General features: G+C 38.4%; 1 protein-coding gene across 6 annotated transcripts in view; it reads left to right on the top strand.

The window, feature by feature from the left end:
- Positions 1-21,125, top strand: part of ATP11A (ATPase phospholipid transporting 11A) — a 139,433-nt gene that overhangs the window by 63,145 nt on the left and 55,163 nt on the right. For all 6 annotated transcript variants that reach the window (XM_064143727.1, XM_064143728.1, XM_064143726.1 and 3 more), the window contains exons 2-4: positions 6,169-6,291; positions 17,209-17,298; positions 18,363-18,443. In XM_064143727.1, the coding sequence (XP_063999797.1) occupies positions 6,169-6,291; positions 17,209-17,298; positions 18,363-18,443 (294 nt within the window). The remainder of the gene's footprint in view (positions 1-6,168; positions 6,292-17,208; positions 17,299-18,362; positions 18,444-21,125) is intronic.

Here is a 21,125-nt window from a genome sequence, read left to right as displayed (position 1 = left end):
GAAATTTCAAGAGTGGCTAGTTGTTAAAAAGCAATTTTAGCAATTGCTCTACTGAGGTCAAGTTGTAGTGTTCTATCGAAACACCAGGCTGTTGCCAAAGCCTGCCTCTAGGAGCATAAAGTATTTCTGTGTGGAAAGAATATGAGTTACAACCTGGGAAAGTGAGGCTGTCAGATCGATGTTTAATGTGTACTATACGCTTATGACTCTCTTTTCACTCAGAGCTTTCTCAAAAGTAGGAGAGACTGTTGTTCAGCAAAACATACAGCCTGACCATGGATGATTTTACCTGAGTTTTTTCAGCTCTATTTAATTCACAGTATCACCAAGGTTGGAAGAGACCTCACAGATCATCAAGTCCAACCCCAATTCATATTGATTTATTTCAGTACTGTATGTATACATTATTTGGAGAGAGAATATAATTTTGAACCAAAGATCGTTGCTGCTAATTATGCCCAAATTACTAGTTTAAATGGAGAATCAGGAAATGTCATACAATGTTTCCACTGATTTCCAAATTAAAAAAACTCTTTACTTAGACTTACAATCTTTCAAGGTCAGTCACTTTTTCAAGACCTACCACAAGAATCTGCCTATCATCCTTTTGCTGCCACCTGTTGAATACTAAACTCTTTGTCTTTATAGTTAATATATTAGCAGAGTAATATGAAGGTGAATCTAAAGCTAATTTCAGTTTGCCTTTTTTATATCAGAAAAAATAAGCTGCATTATTGTTTGAACTCATACATGCATTAAAGTATAATCCTGTTAACTGGCAGTACTTAGTGTTACATAAAACTGACTTAGTCTTTCGTTCGTCTTTGCTTTCCATATTACTCATCCTGCTTTAAAGGGTAAAAGCTAAGCAATGCATCTTCATTTATGTGCTAATGAAACTAGGTCTCATTACATTGACCTTAATATTATTAATAGAAAGTTTGCTAAGATTTATGGTTTCTTGGACATATCCTTAATGTGCTTAGTTATAGCTTAAAATATTAATAACAAAAAAAAAGTTAATAGACTTAATTATTCTGTCAGCAGCAGCAGGTGTCTTCAGCAGGTGTCCATGGGACCAGATGGGATCCATCCCAGGGTGCTGAGAGAGCTGGCAGCTGAGCTGGCCAAGCCACTCTCCATCATTTTCCAGCAGTCCTGGCTCACCGGAGAGGTCCCAGGAGACTGGAAAATGGTCAACGTGGTCCCCATCCACAAGAAGGGTCGGATGGAGGAACCTGGGAACTACAGACACGTCAGCCTGACCTCAGTGCCAGGGAAACTGATGGAACAGGTTATCTTGGGGGTAATAAGAGCGCACCTAAGGGATGGCAAAGAGCTCAGGTCCAGCCAGCATGGGTTTAGGAAGGGCAGATCCTGCCTTTCTAACCTGATCTCCTTCTATGATCAGGTGACCCGCTTGGTGGATGTGGGGAGGCCTGTGGATGTGGTCTATCTGGACTTCAGCAAGGCAAGGCCTTTGACACTGTCCCCCACAGCAAACTGCTGGCTAAGCTGTCAGCCCATGGCTTGGATGGTAACACTCTGTGCTGGGTTAGGAACTGGCTGGAGGGCCGGACCCAGAGAGTGGTGGTGAATGGTGCCACATCCAGCTGGCAGCTGTCACTAGTGGTGTCCCTCAGGGATCTGTGCTGGGCCCCATCCTCTTTAACATCTTCATAGATGATCTGGATGAGGGCATGGAGTCAGTCATCAGCAAGTTTGCAGATGACACCAAGCTGGGGGCAGATGTGACTGATTTGGAAGGCAGAAGGGCTCTGCAGCGGGACCTTGACCACCTGGACAGATGGGCAGAGTCCAATGGGATGGAGTTCAATAGCTCCAAGTGCAGGGTGCTGCACTTTGGCTACAACAATCCCATGGAGAGATACAGGCTGGGGTCGGAGTGGCTGGAGAGCAGCCAGACAGAGAGGGATCTGGGGGTGCTGATTGATACCCGCCTGAACATGAGCCAGCAGTGTGCCCAGGTGGCCAGGAGAGCCAGTGGCATCCTGGCCTGCATCAGGAATGGTGTGGTCAGCAGGAGCAGGGAGGTCATTCTGCCCCTGTACTCTGCACTGGTTAGACCACACCTTGAGTATTGTGTTCGGTTCTGGGCCCCCCAGTTTAAAAGGGACGCTGAGATGCTTGAGCGTGTCCAGAGAAGGGCAACGAGGCTGGTGAGAGGCCTTGAGCACAAGCCCTATGAGGAGAGGCTGAGGGAGCTGGGATTGTTTAGCTTGGAGAAGAAGAGGCTCAGGGGTGACCTTATTGCTGTCTACAACTACCTGAGGGGTGGTTGTGGCCAGGAGGAGGTTGCTCTCTTCTCTCAGGTGGCCAGCACCAGAACGAGAGGACACAGCCTCAGGCTGCGCCAGGGGAGATTTAGGCTGGAGGTGAGGAGAAAGTTCTTTACTGAGAGAGTCATTGGACACTGGAATGGGTTGCCCGAGGAGGTGGTGGAGTCGCCGTCTCTGGGGCACTTCAAGGCAAGGTTGGACGTGGCACTTGGTGCCATGGTCTAGCCTTGAGCTCTGTGGTAAAGGGTTGGACTTGATGATCTGTGAGGTCTCTTCCAACCCTAATGATACTGTGATACAGTTACCTTCCGTTACCATTTTGCAAATGATCTCTCAAGTGCAGTACCTGAACATTAAAATAGTTGTTGGATGAATGTGTTTGACTTTGCAGATGAGCCTTAGAAGCTACTCGGTGTGTTGTGATTTAAGTGGCACACACCTTTGCTTCGGCTATTCTGATAGCATCTACTTTATTTTCTGGTTTTCATGCAAGTCAGTGTGTCCTTGTGGTTGTGCTGAATAATACATGGTACTTTTAGTATTGTACTTTTACCTCACTGAAAAAATTGACCTTACTTTTCCCTACTTAAATTTTCATACATTTAAGTTTAAAAAAAAAAAAAAGAAGAAAGCAAACACAAACTGTGCTAGCAGGTAGTTAAATTAGAAGTGCCTTTGTGCCATTGTGTTGAATTTATCAATTCATGGTAAAAAACAGATCCAGTTAAGCTAATAGAGTTTGTCTTGATTTTTATATCCCTGCTTAAAGTAAATTTTATAGAACCTTTTTTTAGAGAAACAAATGTCAGATTGTGACATTAAGTTGGCTTGCTTAGTGTTAACGCAATACTCCAGGGCTGTCAGACCTTTGAAGACTAATAGTAATACAGGAGAATTCCTTTTAGAGCTCTTGTCATTTCTACTTCCTAGCTTGATGGGTGATTTCAGAGAGGACTGTTTTAACTGAACATCAGTTTGTACTGTTTTTGTAATGTTCTTTTGAACTGTAATAATATGCTTGTCAAGCTGTCTTCAGTCAGCACAAAAAAAATGAGTTTTGAGGCTGGGCCTGTGCAGAGGGAAAGAGAAGCAGAGGGATTTCTTTTTGATGTTTGAAAGTTTGTGTGTTTAATTATACTGGTCAAGAATATCTCATGCTCTTGTGTTTTGAGAAGTATCACTTGACGGAAGTATCAAAAAATCATTTGTGTATTGTACATTCAAATATACTTGACAAGGTAAAATATATTGTGTTCCAACAAAATATACATTTTGTTCTTAGCAGGGAAGGAAGGTAGAAAGAATATGGAAGTACTTTCATTGCTTTACCTTCCTATCAAAATATTTCAGCTTGCTGAAAGAATCCTGCCTGATCTTCAAAAGTGAGCTGAATGATAGCCTTTTTTTTTTGACTTTTGGCAAGTCCAGTAAGTGATGTGGGGTTGTCTGGCTGGAAAATCAGTGTAAGTCTTAAACTAATCCACATAATAATTTTAGGTTGGAGGGATCTGATGTGTGAGGAATGTTGTATGTGCACTAACACTGAGTCAAGGGCAGTTATGGAGATTAGCATGTAATGTTGTCTAGGCCATTGTTATGTCTTCAGAACTATTGGCACTTCTATTTCCTTATATGAAGACAGTGATTCTTTCAAATTATTGAATATTAAATACAGTTTTAAAATAGCTAAGAAAAAAATGCTTTTACCTTTAGTTTTAAATTTGTTTTACCTTTAGCTTAGAATTGTTATTTTGGCCTTTTTTAGTGTCCTAGTTTTTAAAGAGAGCTGACAGAGATTAAACTCTCAAGTCAAATTGGAGAGAAAATACAGAATTATATTTAGAGAGAGAGAGAAATACAGCGATAGACACTACAAAGCAATTACTATGGCAAACCCCCTTGAAGTTCTCCCCATCCCCAAAAAAACCTAAATCTGCACTCCCCAGTGCTCTAATCCTCCCCCTGCCAACGCCTCTGCCATCCAAGAGGCCTACTGCTTACATGGTCTTCCGCATAAATTGGCTCCCGCCACACACACAGGGCAGTAGGAGGAGGAAAGGAGAACGAACTGTCCTTGTTGTGAGTCTGTAAAGAGATAGCAGAATTATGGGATTAAATAACAATCTTCTAGTCCCCTGAAAATTTTTTTAACCCTATAGGCTCAACCTGGGACATTTAGTTTCGAAATAGATCGCCTTATTTTTTCTGTGATGTGGTAGAATTAGTATCGAATTAGATCCTTTTTAAATAGTTTTAGGATAAACATCTGGGACAGCCAAAATTGCTTTTCTTTAAGCCTCCTCTTTATGTTTTACTGCATGACTACTCAGCTATTCTGTATGTAATAATCTGAGTTAATTAGGTTTTCTATCCATATTTTTGATGGTCTCTCCCACTCTCAAGAAAGTTATGTGCATCACAGATAATTGTTTTATAAGCATAACTGTTCCAAATTTTCAGAATATTGCAAAATTTTATAGACTCCAGTTTCTGTTGAAAACTTGTTTTTGTGCATACGTTGCAAAGCAGTGGAATAATGCTAATGAACCAGTGAGGGAGATGCTGGGTGTTTAAGTTTGAGAATTGAATTTTATTTTAGATGTATCTTCTGTATTGCTGAAGCAAATGGTCCCTGTACAATTGACATTGAGATGAACCTAGAAAAGAAAGATACCATGTCTATGGGATGAAACTTTCTTCCAGTGTCCATAAGTGCATGACTACATCAGTCTGCTTTGGGTGGTGATGCTTTGCTGGGTTAACTATTAAACTGTTCCCGATACTTGCCTGGTGGTAGTTTGATAAGTAGTAGCCTGCCAGTTCACTCTTAAAGACAGACAATTGAGCATCAGTGCCCAGGTGTACTTTTGGGATGTATTTAATACACTAAATAGATGTAGGAGGTGCAGGAAAAAAGCTTCCTTCTAATATGCACAGTGAAGATGTGTGTAAATGCATCATTGCAGCATAAATGGAGTTTTTCAGTTGAAATTTATTACATATTTTGATATTACACCAAATTTAACCTAGTGATGTTAAAAGAGCTGCTGATAGAGCTTCTCTGGGAATGTATTCTGTAGTTGAGATACTATTTTTCATCTACCACATGAAAAATCTATAAAACTACCAACTCAGGGATGAGCCCTTGGTAATCCAAATCTTTAACAAAATACATACTTCTGAAAAAAACAGAAGATTGTTTGTATGTCAATACTTGTATCCAACAATATGCACTTTTTAAAAAACAGTGAACAATAAGCGTAGACCTTCTAATGTTGGACAAGCTTTAAGTGTGGTGAGGTTTCATGATGTAAATATACGAACATACTTTTGGTCACCTACTTTTTTGTTTTTCTAGACAGAGCTTTTATTAAAGCACAAGGGATATGAATTGACATGCTGAGGTCTTTTCCTGACAATTTAGGAATCCATAAGTTCATTTATGGTTGGGGAAATGGAGAATGCCACAAACAAAAGGCCAAGTTTTGGCTGGCTAGTCTTAAAAATGAGCTATGCTTATAGTTTAACTACATTTTATCAGTGATAAAATTAGTAGTAACCACAAAAACTCTCAGTCAAATTTGATATTTAGTGACTCTATTTTTTGTCACAGTTCTAAAACTGAGAAGTCAGAATAGTGATTTTCATGGATTCTCTTTTATTGCCTTAAGGGTGGGCACAGTTTTGACTATTGATTTCGATTTATATGTTTCAGTGGTCTTGAGATTATACAGAAAAGTGAGGGTCACCAACCAGTGTCTAAGTGTGTGTTCAAGATCAGATGCATCATTAGTTAATTCAATATGTGCTTTGTCTTACCACAATAATACTGAGCCAACTGTGACACAATCACTTTTTTCCTCCATAGTGTGCTGGAGAAGAGAATTGGGTGGACAGTCGGACTGTTTATGTTGGGCATCGTGAACCACCTCCAGGCACCGAAGCGTACATTCCACAGAGATTTCCAGATAACCGAATAGTCTCATCAAAGGTAGTAGCATTTTCTTTCATTCATTTACATAAATCAACTTCAGTTATTCGTTGTGTATTTATCTATTTCCTCCCAAGATGGTCTTACTACACTTCTCCTTTACTGGCTGGCAAAGGGGAAAAAGAAGGTATCTCAAATTTCTTCCACAGAAACAAATTTCTAAATTACCTCTTACATGGAGAGGAATATAGTGACTTCTTCAGCATTTACCTTAGTACACAGTAAAGTCTTAAAATGACACTGTGAGTGAGAAAGCAATTTTCATTTGGGGCAAACCTGGAATAAAGAAAAACTTCCCAAGGAAAGACCACATCCCTTGTAGTCTAAGGGAATACCTCAAATGCTTACATTGATCCATTTCAAGTAATCAACAGTTGAAGCTGTCTCCACAGTAATAGTGCCATTCCCCTCAAAATCTTACCTTGACAAATTAAAGTAATTCTTAAACTCTTAATATTGTGATACATTTGTGCCCTTCAAAAACCTACCAGTTGCCCCTCGCTGTTACTAGCAAATCCTTTTGTAAGCTTCAGCATCACTGAGCAGTTGGGTTGTTGGTACTTTCCATCTGGCCTGCTTCAGCCAAAGGTCTGTACTGCAGTGACATGGAAAACTGAATGTTGATGGTTTATTGTATGGCTAACAGCTCAAGAACTTAAAAGTTTAATATACTTAGGCTTCAGTCATCACATGCCACACACTTTCAACCACTTGTGAAATAATGACTTCAGTAGCATTGTCAGCTCAAGGAACCAAGTACTTGCTTTCACGGATCTGAACACTTGCCATCCAGTAATGTAATGGCAAAGCTGCAATAAACCCCACTTTTCTCAAACTGTATCTCGTTTCTTACATGAAATTTTATGTTTTACTACCTCCCTTCCCTGCTGTTTTTACTACCTGCTTTCTATGCTTCTTTCAATGACAGTATAATAAAAAACAGTATAGCATCTAGGCATCTTTATTTAGGTAGAAAAGGTACTGCAGTAAGTAGTCCAAATGGAATAGAGTCAGACTAGCACAATGAGAAATCCTGTGCTCTACACATTAATTTATATTGCCTTTTGGATTGTTAGAGTAATGTATAGAAAGTTTTTGTGTCACTTCTGTGACAGTTGTGTTGTAGTTTTTTATCTTGTACATCTCATCCTGGAAATACGTAAATAAAACCATTAGAAGTTAGTGCTGATGCTTTTTGAAATGAAAACATCCTCGACTCTGCAAGATGTTGGACATCTTTTTTGTAATGGTGAAGTTAGTGGAAGTTTCAAGTTGCTGTGCTTCTCAGAGTAAGATTTTTAAGTGGCACTTAAGCCTGGACTGAGATGAGGATACCTGTCAGCGATACATATGTATGTTTTCAACTAGTTGAAAGAGACTTCACTGTGGTTTTATTTGGTGGCCACAACAACCCCATGCAGCGCTATAGGCTGGGGACTGAGTGGCTGGAGAGCAGCCAGGAGGAAAGGAACCTGGGGGTACTGATAGATAACATCAGGAGCAGTGTGGCCAGTAGGACAAGGGAGGTTATTCTTTCCCTGTACTCAGCACTGGTCAGACCACACCTTGAGTACTGTGTCCAGTTCTAGGCCCCTCAGTTCATGGAAGATGTTGAGGTGCTGGAGCATGTCCAGAGAAGGGCAACAAAGCTGGTGAAGGGCCTGGAACACAAACCCTATGAGGAGAGGCTGAGGGAGCTGGGGTTGTTTAGCCTGGACAAGAGGAGGCTCAAGGGTGATCTTATTACTGTCTACAACTACCTGAAGGGATATTGTAGCCAAGTGGGGGGTTGCCTCTTCTCCCAGGCAACCAGCAATAGAACAAGGAGACACAGTCTCAAGGTGTGCCGGGGTAGGTATAGGCTGGATGTTAGGAGGAAGTTCTTCCCAGAGAGAGTGATTTCCCATTGGAATGGGCTGCCCAGGGAGGTGGTGGAGGCACTGTCCCTGGGGGTGTTCAGAAAAAGCCTGGCTGAGGCACTTAGTGCCATGGTCTAGTTGATTGGGTAGGGCTGGGTGCTAGGTTGGACTGGATGATCTTGGAGGTCTCTTCCAACGTGGTTGATTCTGTGATTCTATGTATCTGTCTATATTTTTACATGAATGAAACACTGGAAATGTTTTTTATATATATGCAGTGTTTCTGAAGTTTTCTGTTTATTGATTAAACTTTTCACACTTTTACCAAGTAGTTTTTGTGAAAGTAAATACAGTGTAGGTGTTTCAGGAGGGAATACAATGCACATAAATGCTTTCTAGTATTAAACAGTTCCTTAGACTGTGTTAAGTTCAGTACTAATGACAGCTGTCTTTACATGAGATCTTTCCATGCTTTCTTACCAGTACTATCCCTTTTAAATAAAGTATTATTCACATGCTGCATCTCAAACAGCCCAAGCAAAGTGCCATCATGACTTGCATTCATTCTGGTTCTGTGAGCTAGCTAACCAGTAACCTTTTGCTCTGTCCTTGTCACTTCACTCCTTTATGAATGCTTTGGAAGGGCCACCTTGCATGTCTTAGGAAACACAAACCTAAGCTACCTGACAAATGGTGTACCAAATGAAGATGGGAAATCCATAGTTCTCAGAGTAAAATAAAAATAATGTGTGTCCAAGCACACTGTATAATGTTACCTCAGCCATGAAGGATATTTAACCTCGTGTTTCATCAGTAAAACCGACAGTAACTTTCAGCTGTGATTTCATAGTTCTTTAGTGCTTATGTAAGTACATGATTGCTCTTCAAGGGTGAAGAACTCTGAACTTGCAAGTACATTTTACCAATTTAAGACAAAACGAATTTCTAAAAAGGGTGGCTTAAAATCACAAGGAAAGCTTATAAATTAAACTGTACCTGAGTGCTGCTATGCTAACAAATATCTTTTTGTAAGCCCTAAAAAAATATTGTAGCTTTAAATAACTAGGAAAATCTAATGTTATTGCTTCCGAAGGTAAACTTTATTGTGTGTCACCAAAGATTTCATGGTGCTAGCAAGATGATAATTTGATTCTGGAACAGAGGAATATTTCTTTTATATTGCAGTGTCACTGTAAAATGTGGTTAATGCTCTGTCCGCCTAATGATATGTTCCTGGTCATGAAAAATATCTAGGTGGACAAAAATGCCTTTGGATTTTTTTGGTGTTAATTCAATAATTGTTTTTAACAATGCATCATAATAATGCAAAAAAAATGTTGTTTGGATTGGACATGCAGTTTGCTTATGTTCTGGAGATAGTGACCTTTGTAAGGTGGGTGCTTATGTTGACCTTACTTTTAGCTACTTCAGCTACTTTGGGTGTTAGCTATTGTGTAGCCTCTGAATTTATCATATGACAATGACGTAGCATGGCAAAGTATCAGCTAGTGGAAAATCCTGATGTGTCAAAGTAGTAGTAATTGAATTGGCAGGGAGTTTGCTGCCTATTTTTTTTTTTCTCATGAGTTAAGACATGCAGCAATAGCATTTATCAGAACATGGTGGGAAACAAATTTGTTTTTCCTTCTTCTGAAACAGGGTAACAAAAGCTTTTTGTTGTAGTGTTATTGTCTTGGGTTTTGTTGGGTTTTGATTGGTTTTGCTTGTGTTGGGGGTTTATTTGTTTTTAAGACTGAATTACAACCATAACTTCTTAATATGAGACTTCCTTAAAGTCCAAACTTTGCATTTTTATGCTGGCAGTATCCCAAGCAGTATGCTAAACAGATTCTCCTTACCTGAGTAGTACTGTGTGGGTGTGCCTGACCAGCTAAGGTATGTCAGATGTCCACCTGGCACAATATGTTGTCATCAGCAGTAGATGCCTAGGGAAGAATGCAAGAACAAATAAGCATGGAGTGATAGCTTCCCAAAATACTCTTAGTATTTGCTTGCTTATGACTTAGACATTTATGGGTCAAAAGTGATGTTTTTTGTATATAATAATTCTTTCACTGATTTCTCCTTTGAATTTTTTTGAATACTTTCTGGGACCATGTACATTTTCTGATTGCATATCTAAGGCTCAGTTAAACTCTAGAACTATTTGCTGAAAGAAACAATGAACCATCATTTTGAAACTTGCAAATTTTCATTTTTCAAGTCCTTGACTGAATCTGAGAACTGTTTGTCTCCTTGTTTCTGTTAGTGATCTTCCTCCACATTGTTCATCAGGCTGAATAACTGTAGTCTGTTCAATAGCTGCTTATGTGGAAGCTAGTTTTAAATTTTCCAAAGCCAGATAGGGGTTTAAGATGGAGAACTGCACAAAGCATTCATTGTATAAAACGATGGATTTAAATAATGGCATCATGATGTTTTTAGTGCTTTAATAATTTGTGAATAATTTCTAATATTCAAATTCGGTTTTGCTGGTGCTAAGAAGATATCTATACAGAACTGCTATACTTCAGGGGTCTTATTAGTAGAAAAGGAGAGAGTTGCATCTGCTGTTCTAGCTGAATTGGTCAACTGAAGACTAATTGAATGTGTATTTCTCTTGAGCAAAGAGGAATGTCCTATAGAAAACAAAATCTATTTTGAAGCAACAATATGGAGTTCTGTAAGAGCATGTTTAATCATAGCTGCTTACTGCTTTTGACAGACCCTAAAGAATGAACCATATGAAAAAAAAATCAGAGGTGCCAGGATAGCAACAGCCTCTCAAATGAGAGATCAGAGACTTGTTAATGTGACAGAGACAACTGTCATCGTCAGAAGCTCCAGGATCATTCTGCACGAGGACTGACATTTTTGTGTACCACTGAGAGAAAGCTGGATTAGAGAGACTTACCAAGTCTTTTATTCTTTCTTTTAGTCTGTGGGTAATCAATACATATTATTTTGCCTTGATGATCCTGCCTAGCTGCAAACTTTTACTGTCTTAGATCCATAAAGAGAATTTTTTCTGCTAAAAAGCTGCTTGTGCCTGGGCCACTAATATAACTGGAGCCAGTAAGGTCTAAACTCCCAGAAGATGGTACTGAAGAGTTGCAAGATTGAATCTACTGTGAATGCAGAACTGTTGCTTGAACTTGCTCTAGAGAGATTTCATTCAAACTAATTCATGATATGAAATTATGAAATACTGACTTGCACTGTAGCTTTATTTCTGTTTTTCTTAGGAAGAAGCAGTAGAGTGAGCTTGGATGGGATAACAGTGCTATTATTAACTTCTGCTTTGAAATGCTGAATGAATATATTCATGGACCAGAACAGTTCCTATGTTTTTTTCACAAGTAATATGATGTTCTGTTGTCTGCATGTTTCTGTAGAATTTCTTATCAAATACTGATTCAAACATTGATTTGTATGAAAATGGCCTGAAACAATAATGCTGCATGTTGAGAAGCCCTATAAATTGTAAGGGAAACCCTGTCTATCTTCACTGCTAATCTAATTAACTGTGAGTCATTTCAGTCACAGTGACTAATAGTTGTTGAAGCATTCTTCCCTCAGAAGTTCATGCTGTTGTGCTATACCTCTTCCCTTCAGTACTCACTCTTAGTGTTATTATAACAATACAAGGATGGAGAGGGCTCTGATTTATCATTTTGTTGCCATATTTAGAAGAAATGTTAACACTGAAACTTAAGGAAGTATTAAAATACCCCTACTAAGATGAGCTACTTTGAAATCCCACACCTCTCCAATGTGGTGCTTTGTAGATGGTGGGATTTCTCTAGCCTCTCATGGACCGTGATATAGCAGTTTGAGGAGTTCAAACACAGCCTCAAGCAATGGCATTTGAAAGTCAGAAAAGCATCCAAAGCCCAGAAGCAGATGGCGTGCTCATGTGTTTGTGAAGCTGATAAGTAGATAGGTGTAGCATGCTATGTGGGGGCAGTGAGGATGAGTAGACACAAATGTGTATGGGACAGGTACCAGTACACAGTAAGATGTGTGTGCCTCTTAGTGTGCACATGCAATCTGCTCTAAAAGCAGTTGTAACACAGAGCTCCTAATTTGTGCCCAGGTAACCCACTTACCCTCATCCACACTGGCTGAAGCAGAAAGTCAGATCTGATGCTATGAATGTTAAATAGTCTGATTTGCTCAGCCATGCCAAGGGGGCAGGAGTTGTTCGTGATGGAGAGTAAATGGGTTTAATAGTCTCTGTCTGGTGCCAGCTCAGGGACTGCAATACCTGTGATGGTATGGAAATGCATGGGCATGCAATTCTCCTTCCAGGCATGATAATACAGTTTCATTCTGTGGACAACTGCCAGTGCCTAGAGAGAGCAAAGAGTTGTTAGATCTTGATTCTGCCTGGCATGGAATTTCCTGGGCAAAAGCTTTCTACAGCATCCCCTACGTTCACAGAAGAAGCCATCTACTCTTTACCTGACTCAGCCTGGGATTAACAGCAATATTCTATTATCTGCTGGTACTGCCTTGGACACCATTTAAGTCAAGTTGGTATGGAGGCTGCATGCAGTAAGAAAGAAGCAAAAGAAAGGAATAAAAGCAAGCTAGTTCAGACCCCACACTAGGGAGGGACAGGTTGCTCTCTCACACTCTTTCTTCTGTTTTCCTAATGGTCTCTATGACTTCTGTCTTTATTCATCCTAGCAATAAGTTGATTTATCTTTTAAATTGTAATTAGATTATCTTCCAGATGCTAGGGCATGTCTTTGTCAGAGCTGTTCCTGGAGCTATAGCCCTTGTTAGCTATCAGACTTGCTGAACAATGCTGCAGATAAAGTTCTCACTTTGCAGCTGCAATCCAGTTTTACCAATGACTATTATTAGGGAAGCATATGACAAAATATATATGCTTGTATATCCATTTGCATTATCTGAACTGATTTCAACATATTGGTTTCATTTTTGCACTCTGAGTGTGCAAGTGGCTTTTAGTCACATGCAAAAGCCTTTACACATTAGAGCTTACAGTGATTCCTGTGTTGTGAAACCACCTCATTTCATGTGGTGTGGAGAAAGTAGTCTCTCACTCGGTGGATTGATAAATGCTGTGTGGGTTACAAGTGTGTGAATACTTTCATTAAAATATATGTATTTCTAAATTCATCCTAAACTGTCCTAAATGCTATAGAGTGCTTTTCGAAATTTCATGGATATTACTATTCCAGTCATAAATAAGCACAGAAGTTCAGAGTTTTTTGTTGGAAGAAGTTAGACTTGAAACTGATTTAATACATCAAAAACACAGAGTAGTTCTGCTACAAGCTTCCTATGTGGTCATAAGGAAGTTACTTACACTGGACAAACCACACTCTCACTTCAGGTGTTAGGATTTTAGCTAATTGTTTATTTCTTTTACACAGGCTTTACTGTAGTTTCTCAACTGTTATTAGAGTTCAACAAATTGTTTCAGTGAAGTGGCTTTTTCACAAGTAGAGCTAATCTTAAAGAAATTGCTAAGCTTTTGATTGGACCTTTTCAGCTATTCTGTTGGAGGGGAATAACTATGTAGTATCTGTAACTCATCAATTGTTTCACTAGCATAATAATATATAAGGATTTCTTATATCTGTTACATGCATGCATATACCTACACTCCAGTTGTTAAGCTGGTAACTTTGTATTGCCTTTTGGTAATTTATTGGAGCTTTTATATGTTTTTCAGGGCAGAACGGATGATATTATCCTCAAGAAGGATTCTGTTTTGTAGAAAGGATGAGAATCAGCGTAGCAAGATGTCTACAAACCAGGGCTGATGTAGTAGATATTTTTGTTGGAATGTTTTTGAGCATTTACAAGAAACAGCTGAAAATCTTGAGGGAAAGGAGTGAAATCAGAGCAGAGAGATGGTGACTGCTGTAAGAAACTGAGATGTTGACAGAGCTCAGTAATGCAATGTGAAGTGCTTTTTTCTTACACTTTCAGCTTTTGAAGTCAAGTGATTACTTAAGGTCTCCTGTTACTTAAGAAAATATCTGCCTTTTAAGACAGAAAGAGGCACTTGAAACATGAGCCAGAATTCTGGCTTACAGGTATCAAATGAAAAGGTCACAGTACAGTGCTTAGAAAAAATGACTGTTGTTAAGAACACTTTTTTTTTTAAGTTCATGAGATTGGCTCTAGCAAGTGTTGGAGCTGGAAGCAGACCAGCGTTAGCAAACAGTATGCAAGAACTGGTGAGATGGAGTCAGGGTCATGAGGGGAAATATGGCAGAGGTGTGTATAAGTTGTCCAAGTAAACGATTACAGAAACACCAGCACTGCAGATACTGTGATACTGTGAAAATCTAGTTCAATTATGCGGTTTTGAGTTGAGGCAGGCTGATTTTACAGTCCTTTGTTTCACAGTGCTTCCAGTGCACCTCTTCACACTGTGTTCATCTCTTGAATGAACATATAACTCTGCTGCTAGCTGTCTGACATAGGCTGTATGCAAAAGGCATGTCTGTGCTCTGGCCTCCAAGTCTTTTATGGCAGTTGAAAAAGATGCATTAAGCTTTCCCCAACTTAAGCTTAAGTTGTGTAACTATTTGGACATCCTTATTTCATTCAAGTGAGTTACAGTGAAAAATGAAGGTCAAATATACATATACTGCTTTTCAAGGTTCTCAAAGACTGATAAGAAATTATTTGAATAAAAGAAATGGTATTAACTCTATATGGGCACTCTTGCATTCAATATCTTAATTTGTAATGTCTTTTCTTCAAAGACTTTTTGTTCTTGTGTAAGTAGAACAGAGAAACTGCCTTAAATACAGTCATGAGATAAATCTTGAGAGGTAGCCACTGTTTTTCCTCCTGGGAGTAATTATGTTGGTTAAACATTAGTCATCAATTTGTAGATACTGCTGTGAGCAACTGATGGCTGGGGAAGGTCTGTCTAGACACTTTAGTAATCTGTCTGTCTTGCCTAAACTCCTTCAAAAATTATTGCTTTACCTTTGATGTATATCCAAAGATGTACTTTGTATGTCCCACGCCCAGTGTAACAAAGTGCTAAAAGTCTGTCAGGCTGATTGAAAACAAAGTCTTAAAGTCTCTGTGTTAAAGCATCCATTTTAAGTTAATATCTCTCAGACCATTTAAAAAGAATTTTAAAATTTACCTCCTTCCAGGTTATTTACATGGGTCAGCATTTGCCTTACCTGAGTAAAAGGTGGAGTTGCAGGAAGGATTGCTGCTTGATAGGGCATGCAGTGAACTGAGGTTGGAATGCGATGAGGGTAAAGGCAAATGTTTAGCCTTTTAATCGTTTGCTTTAAGTAATTTAACCTCCTTATTCAGGTGTTCTAAATATCTAATCTGACAACAGTGTGCTGTTGTCACACATTGAGTCAGTCCTTTAGGAGATTTTAATGGGAAGTTGCTGTTGTTGTTTATTTATGAATTATCATTGAAGGAGCTTGTAAAAATCAACTTTAACAGTCACAAAACCCCTTTACCATCGGAAAAAACCTCATGCTGTCAAAATAGCCAACCAAAAATGTTAACAAAAGTGTTTCACTAGAACTTCTATTATTTTTTTCCTTTTTTCTTGTGGAGATTCACAAAAAACATGGGATTAGAAAATGTCATGTCGTTGATAATTATTGTCACTCTCATCAATATCATGTGCATTGTTACATAGCACAACAGCAGCTTTGGATGATTTGGGCTGTTGTGCAAGGAAAAGTAATCAAGCCTAACCAGTTCTGTTTTGAAATTCCAAGATAAGTAGCTGGGTAGTGGGCAGTGCAAGCAACATTCCATCCTGATGAAAAGTATTCTGATTGCAGGATGAGAGCACTTGACTTTCGAGCTGTTGCATATATGCCTGCCTGAGTTTTGAGTTGCTCACAAGTGGTTTAATATTGAGAATTCTTAAGCAGGATGAGTATTTAAGACATATTTAGAATAGGTACTGATGTTGAGTACCTGATAGCAAAAGAATGTTTTGTTCCCATACCTTAAACATGTACGAGCTTTAACCTCTAACAAGTGAAAAAAAATACGTAAGAGTTTCACATACAGCTCAGGTGTGCACCTTGGGGATCCTTTTCATCTGCAAATAGAGGTATTTTCCTTCTACAGCTGTCTGTCTTTGCTTTCAGAGCTAAATTCAGAAGACGTTTTACTCATGGCATAATTTGCGTATCAGTATGTATCAGTGCAGTCTGCCAGGAAGAGACAAAGCACATTTGCAGCAGGGCAAATCAAGAGAAACTTCCTAACTCATCTCCTTTGAAATGGAAGTTACACTGGAGTTGTCATTTTATGTGTCAAATGATAATTTAGATAATAAGGTGATACAGTGTTAGTTTTCTGAAGGCATTTTTCACAACTTTCCAGTTTCAGCTGACATTTTTAGCTGCTTTGGTAAGCAGTTTTTAGTTATAGAGTGAGCTGTGTTAAGTGAGTATGGTTAAACCTGCTGCAGGGCAGGGGGAACGACTAGATGATGCAAGCTCCTTTTTCTCTCACCTTTATATGATTCATTTTTTCCTTTGAGTGTTTTACATTTTCTGTTTGTAGTTTGATATGCTGTTTCTCACTGGTATGGTTTGAGAAGTGGGTTTATGTCTAAGCAAAGTAAAAGAAGATGGACTGGCAGCCTTTAGTTAGCTTGCTATGACTGCATTAGTTCTCAAAGTGCCACCTACCTTTTCAAGTCATACATACAAAGTGGAATTAATTAAAACTGCTCTTTGAAGTGACTAGGATGTTTTTAAAATCTATTAATGGCTTGAAATAAATTGTTGTGTAACTGAATCTCTGACTGAGACTTATTGCTAGTAAAAAACTATTTCATTCCCTGCTACCAAGATTATTACAATTCAGAAGATTAATATGATTCCAAGAATATATCCTTGCCAATTTAAGGTTCAGTAAATTATTAAACAAAGTAACAAAATATTACTGCTCCTTGTTTAATCTTGAATTGTAAATCAGGAGTATGTTGAATCTTTAGGTTATGGAATCCAAATAATATGTCTGTGATAACCACTCATACTCTGTGGTGTTTTTTTTTCCCCAGTACACCTTTTGGAACTTTGTACCAAAAAATTTGTTTGAACAATTCAGAAGAATAGCTAACTTCTATTTTCTCATCATTTTCCTTGTTCAGGTAAGCTATCCATGCTTCAATGAATTTCTAGACTTTTCCTAAAAAATCCCAAGGATTTGAAAAATGTTTGAACAGAGCACTAGTTTTGATGACTATTGGTTGAGCCTGGACAGCCTTTTTCACTGATGATGTGACAAAAGGTTTTTCATATCACTTCCAGGTTGTAACTCTGAAACTAAGCTAAAGAGAAATTTACACCATCACTGGTTTGATGGCAAGATATCTCTTGATAAAGTTGACAAGAACAAGTATATTTTTTTGTATAATAAGCATCCTGATTAGTAAAACCATTGTTATAAATTACATTGATTAAAAAACTTTTGTTCATTTTGCTAAATATTATACTTTCATAGCAGAGTGGTACATCAGCAGAAATTTTCCAACTACACTGACATCAAAGCCTATAGAGAACCCAAAATAGCACAATGCTTACTTTGGGCAGTACATGAATAGTTGGTTTTATCATAATGAGCTTGCTGCTTTCTAGGTGTCTTTGTTCTGAACCTTTTAAAGTCACTTAAGTTAAAAAATAGAAGTGTCACTAGATGAAGTGAAAAGCTGTACAACTTTGCTTACTAGGTTGCATAGAAAGAAAAGCTGCTTATTTCCAGGACAGTTAAGATTTTCTCCTTGTTTGAATTCCTTCTCTGAGTTTTCTACATCTTTGTTTATAATTGCAGAAGCCACAGTTCAGTATTTCAGGATTACTCTTTCAGTTCATAAGAACAGCTGTGTTGTACGATTCATTAAACCAGTGACATGCTAATTTATAATGCTGCTTAGTAATTTTTCTGCAAAGCTGAAGCTTTCCAGTCTGGCACTTAAACTCTTGCATCTGAATATAAATGTGATCTAAACAGAGTATTATCACATGTAGTTATCTTTAGATTTCACTGTCATGGTATATGTTAATCAAACTGTGTAAAAGTACTGTTACTTAATTAAAATTCCATAGCATATTGTAGTGCATTGATGAAATATTAACTTGAAACACTTTGCTTGAAAAACTGAATGCTTAGACTCATGAAAATAAAACCAGTAAATATTTGTTCTTTTTGTTTCAGTTAATTATTGATACACCAACTAGTCCAGTTACAAGTGGACTTCCACTTTTATTTGTCATCACTGTAACAGCTATCAAACAGGTGAGTAAATCAATGAGGAAAAAATGGAACTAAAAAGAATATTGTTATTTGGCTTGCATTTCATTTTTCCCTGCCTTTTTTTGTGCTAGACATACAGAGTAATTACAGTGAATTTTGACAGACTCATTTTATCTTTGCTTCTGTGGTTAAAGTAGAATGAGTTGCTGTATGGTATGTCCCAGTAATTCAACACAAGCTTCTAAATTTTCATAAGTCCGATGATCATGTGTTCTAAGGAATCATTTATGTTCTTGTGTTAACTCAGCACACTTTGACTTCTGTTCATTTTTAAACAGCAGTCTACATTCTATTATGGTTTTTTTTCACAGAAACTCAAAAAATAAAAATTCACTCCTACTGTTGAGATAGCCTTAGCCTTTACAGTATGGACAGATAATAATTATTTTACTTCAAGTCTTCAGTATATGCCAATTACTGTTTACAGCTCATAATGACAGTTGCAGTACCTTTTAATGTGAAAATGAACACATGAAACAGAACTGTATTTTAGAAATCAGTTCTTACCCCATCACAGAGCATAAAAGATCCAAAGAAAAGTTGCTCTGTTGAAAAAGAATGACTTAATACAAGTAAGAAATTGTGAACACTTAGGAAAGTACTAAGATAGTTTTTCACCTACCTCCTTCATGCTGTAGTGGTTCAGCTAGCATGAGCACTTTAGTGTAGATGAGATCTTACTGAAATTAGTGGGATCACAGGTGAATATAGAATTTTTTTGACTCATGTGGAGATACTTTGATCAGATTTGCTTGTTACCGCAGTATCTGATATTACAAATTTGATGTGGATCAGGAATGAGCTTCTGATTGCTCTTTTGTTGATTTAGCCAGAGCTGAATTTGTTGACTGTTGAAGTTCTGGCCAGCTGCAGGATGACAGAAAGTACCTGATCTGGCACAAATGTTGCTAGTGCAAATTTTGCTAAATTTGAACTAGGACATGAGTTTATGAAGAACTTTGCATGTAGTTCATGCAACACTATTCTGTATTTGCTGTACCATCTTAAACATAGCCACAGAGTAGCTTCTAAATATATGGGCTCCTAAAGTAATAGTCACAAATTACAGTCTTCTCAAGGATTCAGTTGTGGTTTGACTTTTTGCCTTCAGCTCCTGTAGGACGGCAGTCAGCATAGAACTGAGCAGCAGAGGGTTGCCGTTCGTGGTTCAGTTGTTCTTAGGTCTGGGCACCAGCTATTTCTTCTCTTTGTTTTAGTGGGTGGGCTGCCAGTGTGAAAGAATTTTGTGCAAGCAGCTTGATGTTCAGCACCTTTTCCTGGCTACTTTTCGGGATTGTAAGAGTGCTCTCTCACATTCTTTTTGGGGGAAAACAAGCGTTCATCAGATAGTTGAACATCAAGAAAGTGTCTAAGTCAGAATGCTTACTTCAGCTCAAAACTTGTTGGGAAAGTGTCTGTATTTCTTATGTGAGTATGGTGATTAAATCAGTGATTGACTAAAGTGAAGATATGGTGGATTGACCAGCAACCAAACACCCATCCAGCCTCTCACCTCTCTTTTGGGATGGAGAGAAAATAGACAGAAGGTTAAAAGACTCACATGTCATGTTAGTAACACTTTGATAGGCAACACAACAGCCACTTACACAAGCTAAGCAAAAAGAGAAATTCATTCACTACTTCCATCGGAAGGCGGATGTCCAGCCACTTCCTGGGAAGCAGAGCCTCAGCACATGCTAATGCTTGCTTAGGAGGACCCATCACCACAAATAACCCCCATCTGCCTGCCTTGCATTGAACTTTTCTGCTAAGCACCACATCGTACTGTATGGAGTATCTCCTGGATCAGTTTGGGCCCCTTCCAGCCTCTTGCCTATGCAGAGTCTACAGGTCTCTTGGGTTATATTGATTATGAGGGGAGGTTGGAGAGAAAGTCTTCATGCTGGTCCAGCACTCTTCATCAATAGCCAAAACACTGGAGGGTAACTATGATTGTTTTAGCCCCAAGTACAAAACACAGCAGCAGCCCCGTTTCAGCAAGACCCATAACAAAGCATAATTTTTTAATAGATATACGATCACTTTCAAAGTCTTTATATTAAATATAGCCTTTTCTTTCATTAATTGTCAAAGAAGCTATGGACAACAGTGTTTCCATTTCTTTAGAGTGCTAACTATACACAGTTGGGTATATTGTATAATAGAATTCAGCTAGTATTTAAGCTGTGTTTTTTCCACTCTAAAATATTACACTTTAGAATCTTACTGTGGTTTAGTAGTGATGCACCAAAGCCAGGATTATGAAATACTTTGTCTAGTTCTGCAGTTCTATCTCCCTGAGTCATTTTCCCAACATCTAATATAGATTTTGGGATCTCCTTGAGCTGCTGTACCAGTCCCTGAAACCATACTACACTAAAGTTACAAAGACCAAATTCCCAGATTATCCAAGGTGGTGATACTAGTGTTCTGCACTTTTTATCAAGTGAGTTGATTAAAAATGCTATGGAATGCAAGTGATATTTTCCACCTTTTAACCACTGGTGTCATTGTCAGTCGCAATCTTCATCCCACATCAGGATCTTTTGAATAGGAAGTTGCAAATTTTCCTGTCCTTTACTTCGTGTAGAACAGATTTGCAGGATAATTGAACAGTCAAAATAGGTTATTCCACAGAGTCTCTTGAAACAAAATTCTTAATAG

Source organism: Pogoniulus pusillus, chromosome 5 (assembly GCF_015220805.1).
Source record: "Pogoniulus pusillus isolate bPogPus1 chromosome 5, bPogPus1.pri, whole genome shotgun sequence".
Lineage (NCBI taxonomy): Eukaryota > Metazoa > Chordata > Aves > Piciformes > Lybiidae > Pogoniulus > Pogoniulus pusillus.
Note: the sequence above shows the minus strand (reverse complement) of the source record. Positions and strands in the feature narration are given on the sequence as shown.